Genomic DNA, 15,991 nt, shown 5'->3' on the forward strand with positions numbered 1-15,991 from the left:
GTATCACTCTGCTCTGTTATGGTATGTGGTATGATAGGCCCAGTATCTCAGAGGGAATGAGAAGACCAGAGAACAGAGAAATTGCTTGCTTCCCAGGAAGTGGCTGAATATCGCTTGTGTATGAGAAGTAGAGACTGCATTTTTTTCTCCTTTACTTCTCTGTGCACAAACTCTGTTTTTTCACCTTAGACAACATCCTTATCTCAACTGACTACTTGTTTTCCATCTTATTTTCTCTCCCCTGTCCCCCTAGGAAGGGAAGTGATTGAGTGGCTCAGTGAACACCTGGCATTCAACCAAGGTGAACCCACTACAACCATCTTAAAAAAGGGTAGAAAGGAACACTCTGGAAATGACTGACATGTCAGCCTCACCTCTGTTCCTAGCAAGATCACAGAGCACATCCTCCTTGAAGCTATGCTAAGGCACATGGAGAACAGGGAGGTGATTCAGGACAGCCAAGGGTAAATCCTGCCTGACCTACCCAGTGGCCTTCTATGACAGAGCAAGAATATGAAGGGACAAGGGAAGGGCTACAGGTGTCATTTATCTGGACTTCTATAAAGCCTTTGAACATGATCCCCACAACATCTCCTCTATCTTAGAAAGATGGACTTGGTGCCTAGACTGCTGGATGGATAAGAAATGGCATGCACGATGATTCCAGACGTCAACAGCTCAGAGTCAGGATGGACATGGGTGACCAGTGGTGTCCCCCAAGGGTCTATTCTGGGACCAGTGATTCTAAATATCTTCATTAATGATGTAGACAAAGGGAGTGAGGGCATCCTCAGAAGATTTGCTGATATCACCAAGCAGAGCGGAGCAGTAGCCACACCTGAAGGACAGAATACCAACTAGAGAGATGTGGACGTGCCCAAGGATTGGAACCATGGCAATTTCATGTGGTTTTAAAAAGACCAAGTACAAGATGCTGCACATGGTTAAGGGTAGGCCACAGGATACCTCAAGGCAGAGTCTGGCCCGTGGGCACAAAGAGGATGGGAGGAGCTCCTGCCTGTCCACGTTGGGTCTGCCTCTTGGGTCTGCCCCAGGGCAGTCAGGCTGTGACTGCAGCCATGTGTGCCCCTGTGTCTGTGCCTGGCACTGCCGGCCCTGCTGCCCTGCTCCCGGAACCCTGTCCCCGGGCAGAGCCGTTCCCTGGCCGGGCACAGCCCCATGGGCTGCTCCCTGCTGCGGCCTGGGCTGGCCCCAGAGCCGGCTCCCCCTGAGGGTGGCCCCGGGCTGGCCGCGTGTCCCCAGCCAGCTGTGCCCAGGCAGCTGCCTCAGCCATGAGGGCTGCAGAGCTGCGGGACCCCAGGGCTCTGTGCCAGCTGCCCTGCACAGCTCCCAGCTCCAGCTGCCAGGGCCTCAGTGCCCGCCGTGTGCCCTCCCGCACCCATGGACAGCCCAGGCCCCGCTTGTTTCCCTCATGGCGGCACTGCTGGCCCCAGCGCTCTCCAAGGCCTTCTCCAGGGGCACCTTCGTGCCGCCTTCCAGTCCCTGCCTGGGAGCCAGCAGAGACCTGCACAGGGGCTGTTGGCAAGGGCCTGCAGGGACAGCGCCAGGGCCAGTGGCTTCCCAGTGACACAGGGAGGCCGTAGGCTGGAGATGGGCAAGGAATTCTGGCCTCGGAGGCTGCTGAGGGCTGGCCCGCGCTGCCCTCAGGAGCTGTGGCTGCCCCATCCCTGGCCGCATTTCCAGCCACCTTGAATGGGCCTTGGGGCAACCTGGCCTAGCGGAAGGTGTCCCTGCCCTTGGCAGCAGGGCTGGAAGAAGACAATTTCTAAGGACCCTTCCAAGCCAATCCATTCTGGGATTCTGCGATCTGAGGGGCTGGGGGTAGCTCGGCTTAATTTCTGTCTTGAGCCAATTCAGCACTTTCAGTTTGGTTGAGTTCAAGGAGTCTCTTCAAGATCCCAGATCCACACTGTGTTACATTTACCACTACTATAGGCCTGGCTGAGATCAATAAAGTCTTCCACACTCCACATTCTGTAAAACTCCATTTTATTGAAACAAGAACAAGGAATTTTCCAGCTTGCCACTCTTAAATTTGCTAACTATCAGGCATGAATATGGGTCACAACAGATAGCGACACTAGATATGGCTTTATATATATATAAAAATTATATCGACAATGTAATATATTATAGGCATGCAGTGTATAATACATATTATAGAATTATATTCAAATATAATGTATACAGAACATGTATGTAATATGTATCATATATATGTTATAAATATATCTTTTATGGAACACCTTCCATACAATAACATACTAAGAGAACAATAGATAGTTAACAACAGTCACATCAGATAGCTAAACTAAATATGCCCTCTACTGTTAGTATTTACACGTAATTACATATTCAACTCCTTAATATAACTTTTTATCCTGACATCATAACTACATATTTTTATTTTATAATATTCATATTAGTATTTTGATTTGTTCTATGGTAATTTACTATTATATATAATTTATAAATAGCATAGTCTACAATAGGAATACACAATATATAAATATCTATGAAATAAAAATCTAGATCCCTCTATATACAAAATTGCAGGTCAGCTCCAACACTGTTGTTCCAATGCTGACGTCAAGATGTCCCTTCCAGGAACAAGGAGAGACTCCATCCATTGACTGATCCTCGACCAGCAGTACCCATTTTTTCTCTTGGTCCTTTTGGCCCCATTAATTTTCTCTTCCTGTGTCCCACATTCACACTTCTTCCATGCTCTTTCATGCCCTGTTTCAAAGGCCAGGAACAACTTCATGTTGCAGGTGGACTTTGGAGACTTTGGCCCTGCATGTATGACACATGTTCTCTTTGTGTGCTTTTTCAGGAGTGGGAGAGTTCACATGTAAGCAGGGCTGAATGCAGTCTGGGTGCTTTTTTTGGAAAATGAAATGATACAAGGAGGTAGAATAAACCCTCCCGTGGCTCTCCATCTGCTGAGGCGGCAGGAGAGGCAGTGGGACCTTCTCCAGAGCCTTTGCATGCATCCTCTCCTCCACCAAATTTGGACTGCAAGGTGGTGCTCTGCTGCCAGCTGTGAACAGCACAAGCACAGCTCTGTGCTCATAGCCATGACTCCTCCGTTTCACTGGGTCAATCTTCAGCAAGAAGGATTCTTTTGTACCACTTTTTCAGAACCTGGTAGTCATGGATGGCCTGGGCGTGGGCATCCGGCTGCTGCGCCAGGCGAAGGAGGAGATTGTATGTCCCACCCGTTTGAACATCTGCAGGTAAATGGATGTGCTGAGGGAGCCTCCGGTTCCCCACAATGAAGTGGTTGAGGCGTTTTGTTCGCACACATAAGCGCAGGCTGTCCAAGATATCCTGCAGTCGTTCCAGGAGATCTCTCCTGCGCCACGATGAGGCGGGCATGACATTGAGCAGGTGCATGACAATGGTCTTCATGGTGTAGGTGGAAAAGCAGAAGCCCAGTGGAAGTCGGGTGAAGAACTGCAGGCATTTGAGGTACAAGCTGTCAGGAGGGGCCTGTCTGGCAATGTGCTTGAAGAATTCAGCCTCTGCCACAGCGTAAGACTCGGGCCAGATTGTGCTTGCTGTGTGGGCCTCTCTGGTCTGGCTGCTGACAAAGACGGCTGAGTCATCTCTCCGCACCCCAAAGAGCATCTCAATCCTGAAGCTTTCCCTGGTGTTGGTCACCTTGAATTGGCAGGAGCGTGTGGAGGGCAGCAGCACTAAGTGCCAGTTGTGGGACTGAGGCAAAGCTGGCCAGATTGCTCTCACCAGTTGGTAGAACCAGCGGGCAGTTTTCTGCACGTCCAGGTAGGAGCCGGTGCACAGAGTGTCCAGGAGGCTGGGATCCTGATTCCTCCTCAGCTCCTCCTCGGGGTGGTGCAGGAAGCACAGCATGTTCTCAGCCTGTTGCTCCCTGGTGCAGGTGCACTCCAGCTTCACGAGGACACGGAAGTTCCTCATGTGCCTCTGCTCTGCACTGTCCAGCTCCAGGTGGAAGCTGTGTCCTCGCGGAGGAATCATGGGGATGAGCACGCGGTACACCACATCCTGCTCACGGGGACTCCAGCCTTCAAAGGCACTGCCCACCCCGATGGCTCTTTGCAGGACTGGGTAGAAACTGTTTGACAAGACATGCCTAAAGTAAGGGCTGTAATTGTCCATCAGGTCCATTGTCCACTGACAGCCTCTCTGCAAGTCCTGTACAGGCCACCGGATGCGCTGCATTATAACTTGTCCAATGCGATCGTCAAAATCATCTTCTTCTTGGACTGCAATTGCAACATCATTGTTGTTTGCTGCCATTTCAGCCTCATTGACAGCTTCATTTCCAAGATTGTCTTCTTCATTTGCAGCAACATTGCCCACTTCCTCTTCATTTGCACCACGGTTTTCTTCTTCATCCTCCTCTCTCCTCAGGCTGCTTTTCCACCCAATAAACCACAGGACCAAGACGTAGACCAGGAGCACAGCAACAGCTAAGCGCTGCAAGAGCTGCGCCTGCTCCTGGGTGTGCCGCTCCACTTCCTGCTCCAGCTGAAGCCTCTCCCATTCCAGGTGTTTTGCACGCGCTTCCATGCGCAGACGTGTTTCCTCATCCAATCCCTCAGCCACGGGCTGTGGGTACTGGATGAAGCTTTCCAATAGCATGAAAAGGAATACCATGGGACCCATGGTCGGCAGGAGGAGGCAGAGAAGCCTGTGAGTGGGGCGGGAAGGGAGGGAACTGCTGGTTGCTGGATGGAGAACAGGATCCTCAGGGATCTGGGCACAGGAAGCACATGGCCACAGACAGCCTGCAGGCCTCCAGGCCTGTCTCACTGCTCCAGCAGCAGCAGCAGCCCTGTGGCCTGCCCAAGGCTCTCCCATGAGGGGCTGTCCCTGTATGCAGAGGGAGAACCCAGCCCCAGGGGCAGCGTTTCTGTCCCAGCCCTTGTTCCCAGCCCAGCCTCCCCGCCACGTGTGCACTCACCGCTTGCCAAAGCAATGCAGGGCCAGCGTTACCTGCTGGGGCCTTTTAGAGCTGCCCCCTTTGTGACACGTCCCCCGTGATGTCACACGTGTCACAGATGTCACAACCCAGCCAACCCCACTCTTTATCCCCACCCTGGCTCAGGCACTCAGAGTGGCCCTTTAGTGAAGCTTCTTCAAAGAGTTCCCATTGTTCTTTCCTTTGGAAAGAACAAATATTTTCATCTGCCCTTCATTGGCAATCAGATAGACATCTCTGTTGGAAGGCACCCTTGAGGATCACTGAGTTTAAGCTTTGACTCCTCACTGGTTGAGCTATACTGAAATCTCAGTGTCAGTGAGACTGAAGAGTCTCTGAAGATCACACAGTGCAACTGCAAACTTAACACTGCCTCCTCTATTAATAAATTGAGTCCCCAAATATTCCATGCCTTTTCAATCCCTCCAAAGAGGTGACTCAGCTATTTCCCTAGGCAGCCAGTTTCCATGCTTGATATTAGTTTTCATGAAAGCACTTTTTCTAAGATCCAATCTAAATATCAACATGTGATACCACTTGATGTCATTTTCCTTGGTCTTACTTGGTCTTACTACTTGTTTCCTTGTGTCACTGGACAAATGGAATCTTCAGACAAGCCCTTCCTTGGCCCAAGATTTTGTCAACAGCTCATATTTAAGAAATCTCTCTTGTCTGCAAGTTCTAAAGATCAAATCTATTTATAAAATGCATTATTTATTAAACGGACAGGAGATAATAGATAAACGATCTCTGTCATAGTTACTTACGACTCAGTATAAAACTAAAAGCAACTAGAAGTAGATCACAGCATAACAAACAATGTACAACATGAAGGTAACCATATTAAAGCTTGTCAAGGAAACAGCACTGATCAGGAGTCAAATGTTACACACCACTGTGATGATAATAATAATGCAGATTTCTTTCATTTAACCTCCATGGCAGTAATTGCAAAACAAGTGTCCTTCTCCACAGGAGAAGCATCACACATTTCCAGAGAAATGTACAGAAAACTTCTGCTTTGTGAAAGTTTGGTATGGCTTTTATAGTTATAAAGTGAGGTGCCTGTCAGTCGGAAATCCAGCTTCTTTGTCCAGATCTCACTTCAACAGTAAGATGTTTATTAGGAGGTGGGAGATGCCAGCCCACTGTTAGCTCCATGGCTCCAAAAGAACTCGCTGCAAGACTGCTGGTCCTGTTTGAATTACCTGAGCAGTTAACAAACCACAGATCAGCTCTTGAGCAGAGTAAGATGCCCTGCCACACCTGTGAGACTATATCAATCCCCACCTGACTACAACTTCCCTTCAGGGAGCTGTAAAGAACCACAAGGTCCCCTCTGAAGCACTTTTTCTCTATGCTAAACACCCCCAATATTGCAGTGGGCGGCGTTTGGAGTGCTATGACCTTCCCAAAGAAGACTCTTAAAAAAGACACCTCACTGTCTGTGCCCATCTTGGGTGATTTCAGCTCTTTTATGATTCAAGTGACACAGAAAAAGAGATGGGGACTTTGCGTGGAGTTCCAAGGAGAGCCTTTCCTGAGCTTCTTCCTTGAAACAGTCCAAGAGTCACCCAGGCAGGGAAAGCCGGGAAAGCAGGGATTTATAGAGGGATCTTGAGGGGTGGGACAGAACACTAGGGCCAATGGGATGAGGGCACAGGGGTGGAGTGAGGGGGAAGGGCCAATGGGATACATTCAATCTGCATGTCACAACGAGGCATGCTGGGAGAAGCCTTTTTCCTCACCCTAAGAGGTGGTTCTGAATTTTCCCTCTAGGGGAGAACAGTGGATTCTTTCCTTGTTGGCCCACCAGCCTCCACACCCCACCTCCCTCAGCCCTTCTTCATCAGACTTGTGCTCTTATAGAAACATTTCTAATAAAAAGGACTAGAATTTGTGGACATCAGTACCCTTGAAACTACATGCTCAGGTGCTCTTATTAATTAGTCCCTTAAGCTTGCTCTCCCACAAGCCTTAGGAGTAGCTCCACAGACAGTTTTTTCCCTAACGCTTAAGATTTTTTACTCAAGCGTTTCTTGATTACTGTGGCCAAGACAGCACCAATCACCACTTCACCCACAAGAGCATTTCTGTGGACAAACAACAGGTCTAGGAGGGCACTTTTCCTAGTTGGCTCCCACAGTACCCATGTCAAAAAGCTATTTTCACTGTGGACTTCAGGAATTTTTTGGGCTTGTTTAGCTCTTCTCTGTGATATTTCCATTTGCAGCTAAGAAGTTGAGGTGCACCATGACTATGACTTTGTGTGACTGATCAAAAAATTTCCTTTCATTCTTTATAGCATCATCTGTGATGGTGGTCACAAGGGTTTTCAGGTAAAGAGAGACGAGAATGTTTACTTCATGATCAGAAGGCTTGATTTATTATTTTATGATATATATTACATTATGACTATACTAAAAGAAATAGAAGGAAAAGTTCTCAGAAGTAGCTAGAACGGCTAGCTAAGCTAAGAATAGAATAGAATGAATAACAAAGGAGCTCTCTCCGACTCTGTCTCAGAGAGAGCTCGGTCTTTGATTGGCTATTAATTATACACATCTAACATGGGCCAATCACAGGTGCATCTGTTGCATTCCACGGCAACAGATAACCATTGTTTACATTCTTTTTCTGGGGCTTCAGCTTCCCAGAAGGGAAAATCTTAAAGAAAGGATTTTTATGAAAAGATGTCTGCGACACATCATCCACCAGTGTCATCATCCTGGCTCAGTGATCCATTAGAGACTGGGTGAAGCTCACAGAGGGAATAGATTCTCTCAGAAAAGGGATGGCAGTCAGTGTCCAAGTGGTAACAGCACTCTCTCTCACAAGCCCCCTGGCCAGCTACATTAGGTTTGACTCCATGAGTATCCTTTTACTCTAGAGGAAAGATGTGGCAGCAATTTCCCCTGCCAATTGAGCAGTGCCTTCTCCATGTTCTGCATTCTCAGATCTGTGTCAGCTTTTCCCAAGGGAGTGTGTAAGGATGGGCAGCTTCTCCTCCTCCACAAGGAGGAATATTAGCAATGCCTCCTGCATGGTCCCTGACCAGCTGGAGCTGCCAGCAAGAGTTTCTGGGTCCACTTAAAATGGTGACCCTGGCTGTGACAGTATGAGAGGAAAGGGTGATGAAAGTCATCTTTGTAGCCTCTGTAGTGTGACGACCCATCCTTAAGGGGAAGCAAGCACCGAAGATTTGTAAATGCTTGTGATTGAAAGGAATAACAAAAGTCAGGGGGTCCACAAATAATCAGAAAACTTTATTAACTAACTACACACTGGGCTTGGAAATCGATATTTGTCCCCCTCCTATTATAAAGCACATGGCAGTGGGTTTTGGATAAAAGGGTAGGATTAAAGGGAAGAGAGGAATTAAAGAGGGAGAGATGAATTAAAGAAAGAGAGAAAGAAAAAGACAAAGAAGAAAAGAGAGAAAAAAAGAGAACACCAGTCCCGGTTACAGTTGATCCAGTTAATGGAATGTCAATCCAGGAGATAACCCTGGGTTCAGCATCAATCCAGCTGTGCCTATCTGGTCTATGAGATGTCCAGGGTCCTGAGGGCACTTCCCAGGCTTGGGGGTTACCTTTTTGTTCACAGGTTTCTCTGCCCTAAAGACAGGTTTCCCACTGTCTATGTCAATTAATTAGCATGTACAGTCCTTTCTTTCAGGCCTTCCTGGACATGGATCAGATGGCTTTGATGGTTTTTGGGTGTCTGAATCCTACTCTATAGTCCATGCCCTCTTCTTGGCCCTATTCTTGTGCTTATGCTGTACTGTGCTGTGGCTCTTTCTCACAGAAAAGTGCTGCCATATTTCCTCCTGGTCCCCCATTTCCAGACAAATCTTGGTCTTTCTCACAGCATGTTAATACCAGCAGGCCTTGGCTATTACCAACAGTCCCTGGTTGGCTCCACTGCCATCCAATGTTCAGTGTTAGAGACATACACATTGGTCCTTTATGTTCTGGGAATCAAGAGCTCAAAAGGTCTGACTTTAGACTGCTTTACACTTGCAACAGAGTGGGCTTTAGTCATATTTTCCATCATTCAGGTCTTTTATCTGTAACTTTATTTGAAAGTTTGTCAACAAAAATGTTATTCCACTTGGGTTCATAGTCAGAAAAAGTCAGGAAAGAAAAATAAGTCAGGAAAGAAAAATAAGTTCCTGAGGCTGTTCCTTAAAAAAAAAACTGTGCTAATTAGACACCTGTTAGTTCCTGGGAACAAATAAAGTTTTGTATACATTCAAAAGGGGCTAAGTACAAATGGAGTTTGTCAAGGCCAAGGCCTAATGAGTGTTTCCCATATTGTAGTGCAGCCAGGGGCAGGGGGAGTGCATCACCATAATCTACCCTGCAATGAAAGTCAGCTTCTCTGGGCCTCCACATGGTAGTCATCACTGTGGGTGCTGTGGGAGACTGTCGAGATGACACAGCTCTGCTGATGGCAGAGGGCTGCTGCACGGCATTTTACCTTCTCTCTCTGTACCCCACATTCTCTTTTTTTCTTGGCACTATGAGCGGGTTTTCTGCTACTGCCCACAAACCTAGCTCTGTTAATGAGCACCTCTTTCAGCAGCCATTGAGCAGCACACTTGTGAGCCGATGCCGAAGATCCCGGTACTCGCTCATTGCCTGGGAGTGGGCAACTGGATACCATGCCAGATGATGGAAGAGATTGGGTGGCTCAGCTGATGCAATGTCCAGAGGCAAGCTAATCTCCAGAGGCAATCTCTTGTTGCCTATGATAAAGTGCTTAAGGCACTTCTCCTCCAGGCAGCGGCGCAGGTTCACATTGATATCTCCCAGGCGCCGCAAAAAATACCTCCTGCGCCATCGTGACCCGGGAACGGTGTTCAGGAGGTGCATGACAATGGTCTTCATTGTATAGGTGGAAAAGCCGAAGCCCAGCTGAAGACGGGAGAAGAGCTGCAGGCATCTCAGGTGCAAGCTGTCTGGGGGGGCATGCCTAGCAATGTGCTTGAAGAACTTCATCTCTGCCACATCATAGGTCTCTAGCCACAGAGTGCTTGGGGTTCCAGCATATCCTGGCTGGCTGCTCACAAAGATGTCAGAGTCACCTCTCCGCACCCCAAAGACCATCTCAATCCTGAAGCTTTCCCTGGTGTTGGTCACCTTGAATTGGCAGGAGCGTGTGGAGGGCAGCAGCACTAAGTGCCAGTTGTGGGACTGAGGCAAAGCTGGCCAGATTGCTCTCACCAGTTGGTAGAACCAGCGGGCAGTTTTCTGCACATCCAGGTAGGAGCCGGTGCACAGGGTGTCCAGGAGGCTGGGATCCTGATTCCTCCTCAGCTCCTCCTCGGGGTGGTGCAGGAAGCACAGCATGTTCTCAGCCTGTTGCTCCCTGGTGCAGGTGCACTCCAGCTTCACGAGGACACGGAAGTTCCTCACGTGCCTCTGCCCTGCACTGTCCAGCTCCAGGTGGAAGCTGTGTCCTCGCGGAGGAGTCATGGGGATGAGCACGCGGTACACCACATCCTGCTCACGGGGACTCCAGCCTTCAAAGGCACTGCCCACCCCGATGGCTCTTTGCAGGACTGGGTAGAAACTGTTTGACAAAACGTGTCCAAAATAAACTGTGTAATTGTCCATCAGGTCCATTGTCCGCTCGCAGCCTCTCTTCAGGTCCTGTACTGGCCACTGGATGCGCTCGTCTAGAAGCCATTTCAGATCATTGTCAGAAAAATAGTCTTCATCTCCCTCGCTGCTGTTCTCTGCCTCATCACTCCTTTTTTTCCAGGAGAAATACAGTCCCAAGAGAAGGATGAGGAGCCCAGCAACAGCCCAGACCTGCCAGGGCTGCAAAGCAAAGCAGAGCTGGTCTCCCCAGACCCCTCCACTCTGTTTCAGGGCGAGCTGCTCCACCTGCTGCTCCAGCCTAATTCTCTTCCTCTCCAAACGCTTTCCCCGCAGCTCCATGCGCAGATGTTTCTCCTCATCCAAAACATCACCCACAGGCTGCACGTACTGGATGAGGCTTTCCAGAAGCATGAAAAAGAATGTTATGGCGTCCATGGTCTACAGGAGGATGAAGAGCAGGCTTAAATGGGGCCAGCAGGGAGGGAGATGACAATGAGGACAGCAGGGATGGCAATAACAGGGATCTGGGGGCAGGAAGGACAGGGCCCCACACAGCTGGCAGGCAGCAAGGGATGTCTCACTGCCCCAGCAGCAGCAGCATCAGCCCTGTGGCCTGCCCAAGGCTCTCCCACGAGGGGCTGTTCCTGTATGCAGAGGGAGAACCCAGCCCCAGGGGCAGCGTTTCTGCCCCAGCCCTTGTTCCCAGCCCAGCCTCCCCTCCATGTGTGTACTCACCGCTTGCCAAAGCAATGCAGGGCCAGCGTTACCTGCTGGGGCCTTTTAGAGCTGCCCCCTTTGTGACACGTCCCCCGTGATGTCACACGTGTCACAGCATGTCACAACCCAACCAAGCCAGCCCTGCCTTTCGTCCCCACCCCCACTCAGGCACTCAGTGTAGCCTGAAGCAATCAGAGGCTGGATGCACACAAAGTGCGCACCGAACTGCAGGTTAAGTTGTGGACTAGAGGTGTGGCTTCTGGGAGAACCTTCTAGAGGGTTATAGCTACAGCTTGAGCAGCTCTCGTGCTGACACAATTCACAGTGGAGTGGAAGATCTGACTGTGGTGGGTCCAAGTGTGTGGTACCACCAAAGGGCCTCTGTACCCTCACTGGTTTTTTGGAGGAGTGTCAACCCATCCTTGACTCCCTGGGGAGGAGGTACCACATTCCTGAGCACACAGGACATGGAGAAGACACTGCTTTGTCAGGGTTTGTAATTTTTGGTGCACCATTCTCTAACAGCAAAAGCTCAGTCTGGGAGTCAGATCCAAAGATGAAGAGGCTGTGGCAAGGAGCCTGGAACTAGAGACTCCTGTTACCACATGGACACTGAATGCTCTCTCTTTGTGAGAGAGTCCAATACCTCTGGAAATTTCACCCTGTGCAAAGATGCCAATAAATGGCATCTTGAGCAAATGCTCCCTCTGTTGAGTGTCTGTGCCTCACTTTGGTGGGGAATGCAGGCACCAGTACTCACTGCTTGTGGTCAGTTCACCTTGGCTGGACAGAGAGAAAAAATAAGGACCAAAGACTTGTGGGCTGAGACAAGAACAGAGAGATTGCTCAGGCTCATCTGGGGAAAGCATATTTAATTTGCTACCAATTGAATCAGAGTGAGATAATGAAAAATAAAACGAATTTTCTTAAAATATCTTTCCCACACCATCTTTCCCTTCCTTCTGGGCCCAACTGATCACTGTGTCCAATGCTGTGAGGCAGGATTCACACAGCACTTGAGTAATTCTCCATGCTGGGTTGCTTAACACAGCAGCCCTTACCTCCTGAACACAAGAGGTCTTAGCCAGCTACCAAAGGCAAGTGAGCAACTTCAGCATTTTCTTCACTCATGAATATCAGCCCTTTTCCTTGACAGCTGATAGCTATCCACAGGAATTTGGCTTTGCAGACCTGAAATAACAAACTAGGAAGTAGGAGGATCTCCGTGGAATACTTTAGCCTAAGTATTTGACAATCTGGCATAAGATCACAGCATAAAAACTAAAATGACCCACGTTTGAAGACTGAATGTTCTGACCCATTATGAGGAATAGATATTTATAGGGAAACTGTAAGAAAGTGTAAAAAATACTGATTATTTAATGGTTTTAGCCCTAAGCACAACAGGAAGTACAACCACAATGACATGGTGATTCCCATGGAAACTGATAATATTTTCCATTAAACTGGAATTTATTTTAGGCAATAATCTGTTTAAGGACGCAGAATGCATAATGCTGCAGTAAGATGCCATATGTAGAAAAAGAAAATGGCTAAACTGTGGGCATGACTGGGATGTGGAGGAGGAAAGGACACACTTAGGACAGAGGACTCAGTGTAAGAAAACCCTGTCCCAGCACATCATGTTACAGGAGGAAATGTTCCCTGCCCTCTGTTACCACTGGATGTCACTGCCTGGGTTTCCCTGCAGTGGACTGGGTAAATAATGCAGGTGGAAAAAGTCAGCATGGCTCCTCCTTGCCTGGCCCCTTAATTGCGTCACGGATCTCTCCTAGCTCAGGAACAAAAAGTATTAATTAACTGCCTTACCAGACACACTGCCTCCAGTTAATTAACTGCCTTACCAGACTCACTGCCTCCATAACTGCCAGGGCTATGACCAGCTCATCCAAGCTTCCTTTCTGTCCTCTGTAGCCCAGGATCCACTTCCAGCCCAAACCAGAGCTGTCAGTCTGTGTTCCAGGGGCATTGTAGATTCCTCATTCCAGCTTGCCCAGCCCAGCCATGGGTCCCAAAAAGCCAAGCCCGCCAGGAGACCCTGCCTTGCTCAGTCCTCACAGCCCTGCCTGGCTGAGCTGCAGGATGATTTTCTGACTTTTTTCTCACAGAAAAGAAAGATTTTGTCTGACAGGGAAGGTATAGGTTGGATATTAGGAAGAAATCTTTCACCAAAAGAAAAATAAAGTACTGGAATGCTCTTCCCAGGGAGGTGGTAGAATCACCATCTCTGGATGTGTTTAAAAAAAGACTGGACATGGCACTTGGTGCTATAGTCTGGTTGAGGTGTCAGGGCATAGGTTGGACTCGATGATCTTAGAGGTCTCTTCCAACCTCATTATTCTGTGATTCTGTGACTTGAACTCATCCTGTTTCATCACCATGAACTTGCTCTATGAACACTCAGCAGGGCTGGCTGAACCTGCTGAGAACCTCCAGGTCTGCCCTGCTCCCTGGCTGGGGGCAGTGGGACAGAGAGACCACGGTGTTAGCTCACTCAGCTCCAGGGCCCTGAGGGAGCTGCCAGCCCTCACAGCACCTGAGCACGAGGTTGGCAGTGCCATGATAGCCACGCTCTGCCACCACCCCTTGCCAGGGAACTGCACTCCAACCCACCACAGCCTTGGGCAGGCCAGTGGATCTTGTTGCTGGAACTACAAGCCACAGGTTGGGTGGCAGTGGGGGAGTCCCGAGGGAATTGGACCAGCAGAAGTCTTGTCAATTTATGGGTTGTGGAGAAGTTCTTGGTAGCTGGATCTGTTGATTTCCCACAACTGAAAGCTACAGAGATGAGGCCTCACTTCCATTTCTTCAGCTCCTTCTTGGGAAACAAATGCCATTGAACAGGTCTGTCAGAAGTTGATGCACCATAAGGGGTTGGAGACTCAAGAGAAGTGATGCTGCCAGCAGAAATTTGTTTTGATTTACAAAAAGAGTTCTGTTAACTTGCCTGGCAGTGTTCAAGGCCAGGTTGGATGAGGCCCTGAGCAGGCCTTTCCTGACATAGTGGGTGTCTTCCTTGCCCACAGCAGGGGGGTTGGAAGTAGATGATTTTTAAGGTCCTTTCCAACGCAAACAATTCTATGACTTCTGTGATAACTTGCACCTAGGTGGGATGTATTCATGATCTCCCAATGGACAAAGGTAATGGTGACTGGTTCACCAGGTACAGTGTTCCCATTTACCTTCCCAGCTATCTAGACAGGTTATCAGTGTGGTTATGAAACAGTTGTGAGATGCCAGCACCAAGCTTTGCCTGTTGTACCTAAAGCAGCTCCCAGCACTTGGGAAGTGCTTGGTTTTCATGACTGGGGTGAATGGAGTCAAGCTAACTCAGTACCCAGACCCCTGTGGGGAAACTGAGTCAGTAATGGTGCTTTATCTCAAGCCACTGACACTCAGGAGCTATAACAAGCAGTACAGCTCTAGCAGCCTCCACCAGGAGCATGTTTTGCACTTTTTAATCTAGGCAAAACAAGGAGAGGAGAACAGTCAACGCTTATGGAAAATATTCTTACCTTTACAAGGAATGCTTTCAAGTAAAGCATTCCACTGAGTGAATTCCCCCTTCCTTTTTTCCTCAAAGCAACTTATCTGCAAGCATCCTAGCAGTGAACTGTGTTTTCCCTCCCTTGTTCCCTGTGGAGGTGTCAACCCAAGGATGAACAAGATGCTGTATGATGGGACACTCCTCTCACATCCAAACAATCTGTAGTGGTAATTAAAGATACACAGGCAGGCTATTAAAGATTCTTTGTATGAAAAAACAGACTGAGAAAAGTTGATGTGTATTCTCTGTTCCAGAGCTAGAGAAAAAACAAGGTCACCAAACTTTCTTGCAATCAAAGGTTTCTGGAGATGCAGGCACAAATAGCCCCTTTGGAGAGGGGCTTAGAGGGAAACCTAACTTAGTATAAATATACAGGCTGGAGGAGACAGCATAAGAAAGATGAGGTTTCCTGGCATCTTACCCACACAATCAAACCACTGCAGCTGTCATCAATATTGAAATTCTCATGATCTTCCATGAATTTCATGTTTTTGTCATCCATTTTCCCCTCAGATGAACTGAGGAAATAATCCAGTTGTATTATATTCATGTCTGTTGAGAATGATGAACACGTGTTGCATTTGTACATGTAAAGGGCTTTATCTTATCTCACGGGGCTGAAAGACTGAGAGACACAAAAGAATTGTCCTTATTTTAGAGCAATAATTTAAATCTGAGGAAGAAGCACACCTTTGACGTGTAGCTTCAAAAGAAGTTAAAGGAAACACGGCACATCCTGTTTCAACAAACCCTTTTCCAGTAACCCTAAGGAAGATCTTCAAACATGTAAGTGTTTCGGAAGCTGCTTACCTTCATTCATAGTCTTCCTGTTTTCCTCTAAGGTCAAACAGATTTATATGTGAAAGGACAACCTGCAGTTGACAGAGTGAAGCCACATGCTGCTTCTTGTTTACACCAGTTCTGCAAAGCTAATCCCAGAGTCTCTGCCTTTTCTTGATGTTTTCAAACTCAATAAAACCACAAAGACTTGAAGAGCAGAATTATAAATGCTTTTTCAAAGGGTGATTTGCTTCAGTGTGTTCTCATTATTAAAGTAGGGCATCTGCTGAAATAAAAAAAGAAATTTTACACAAAGCAAATGAAAAT

At 48.1% G+C, this 15,991-nt stretch overlaps 2 protein-coding genes across 2 annotated transcripts; both read right to left on the reverse strand.

The window, feature by feature from the left end:
* Window positions 1–3,123: 3,123 nt before the first annotated feature.
* LOC131084969 (inositol 1,4,5-trisphosphate receptor-interacting protein-like 1) lies at window positions 3,124–4,578 on the reverse strand. Its single transcript, XM_058026727.1, has one exon. The coding sequence runs from the start codon at window positions 4,576–4,578 to the stop codon at window positions 3,124–3,126; it is 1,455 nt and encodes a 484-aa protein (XP_057882710.1).
* A 4,992-nt stretch (window positions 4,579–9,570) lies between these two features.
* LOC131084970 (inositol 1,4,5-trisphosphate receptor-interacting protein-like 1) lies at window positions 9,571–11,243 on the reverse strand. Its single transcript, XM_058026728.1, has one exon. The coding sequence runs from the start codon at window positions 11,032–11,034 to the stop codon at window positions 9,571–9,573; it is 1,464 nt and encodes a 487-aa protein (XP_057882711.1). The 5' UTR covers window positions 11,035–11,243.
* Window positions 11,244–15,991: the final 4,748 nt, after the last annotated feature.

Source organism: Melospiza georgiana, chromosome 6 (genome assembly GCF_028018845.1).
Source record: "Melospiza georgiana isolate bMelGeo1 chromosome 6, bMelGeo1.pri, whole genome shotgun sequence".
Classification (NCBI taxonomy): domain Eukaryota; kingdom Metazoa; phylum Chordata; class Aves; order Passeriformes; family Passerellidae; genus Melospiza; species Melospiza georgiana.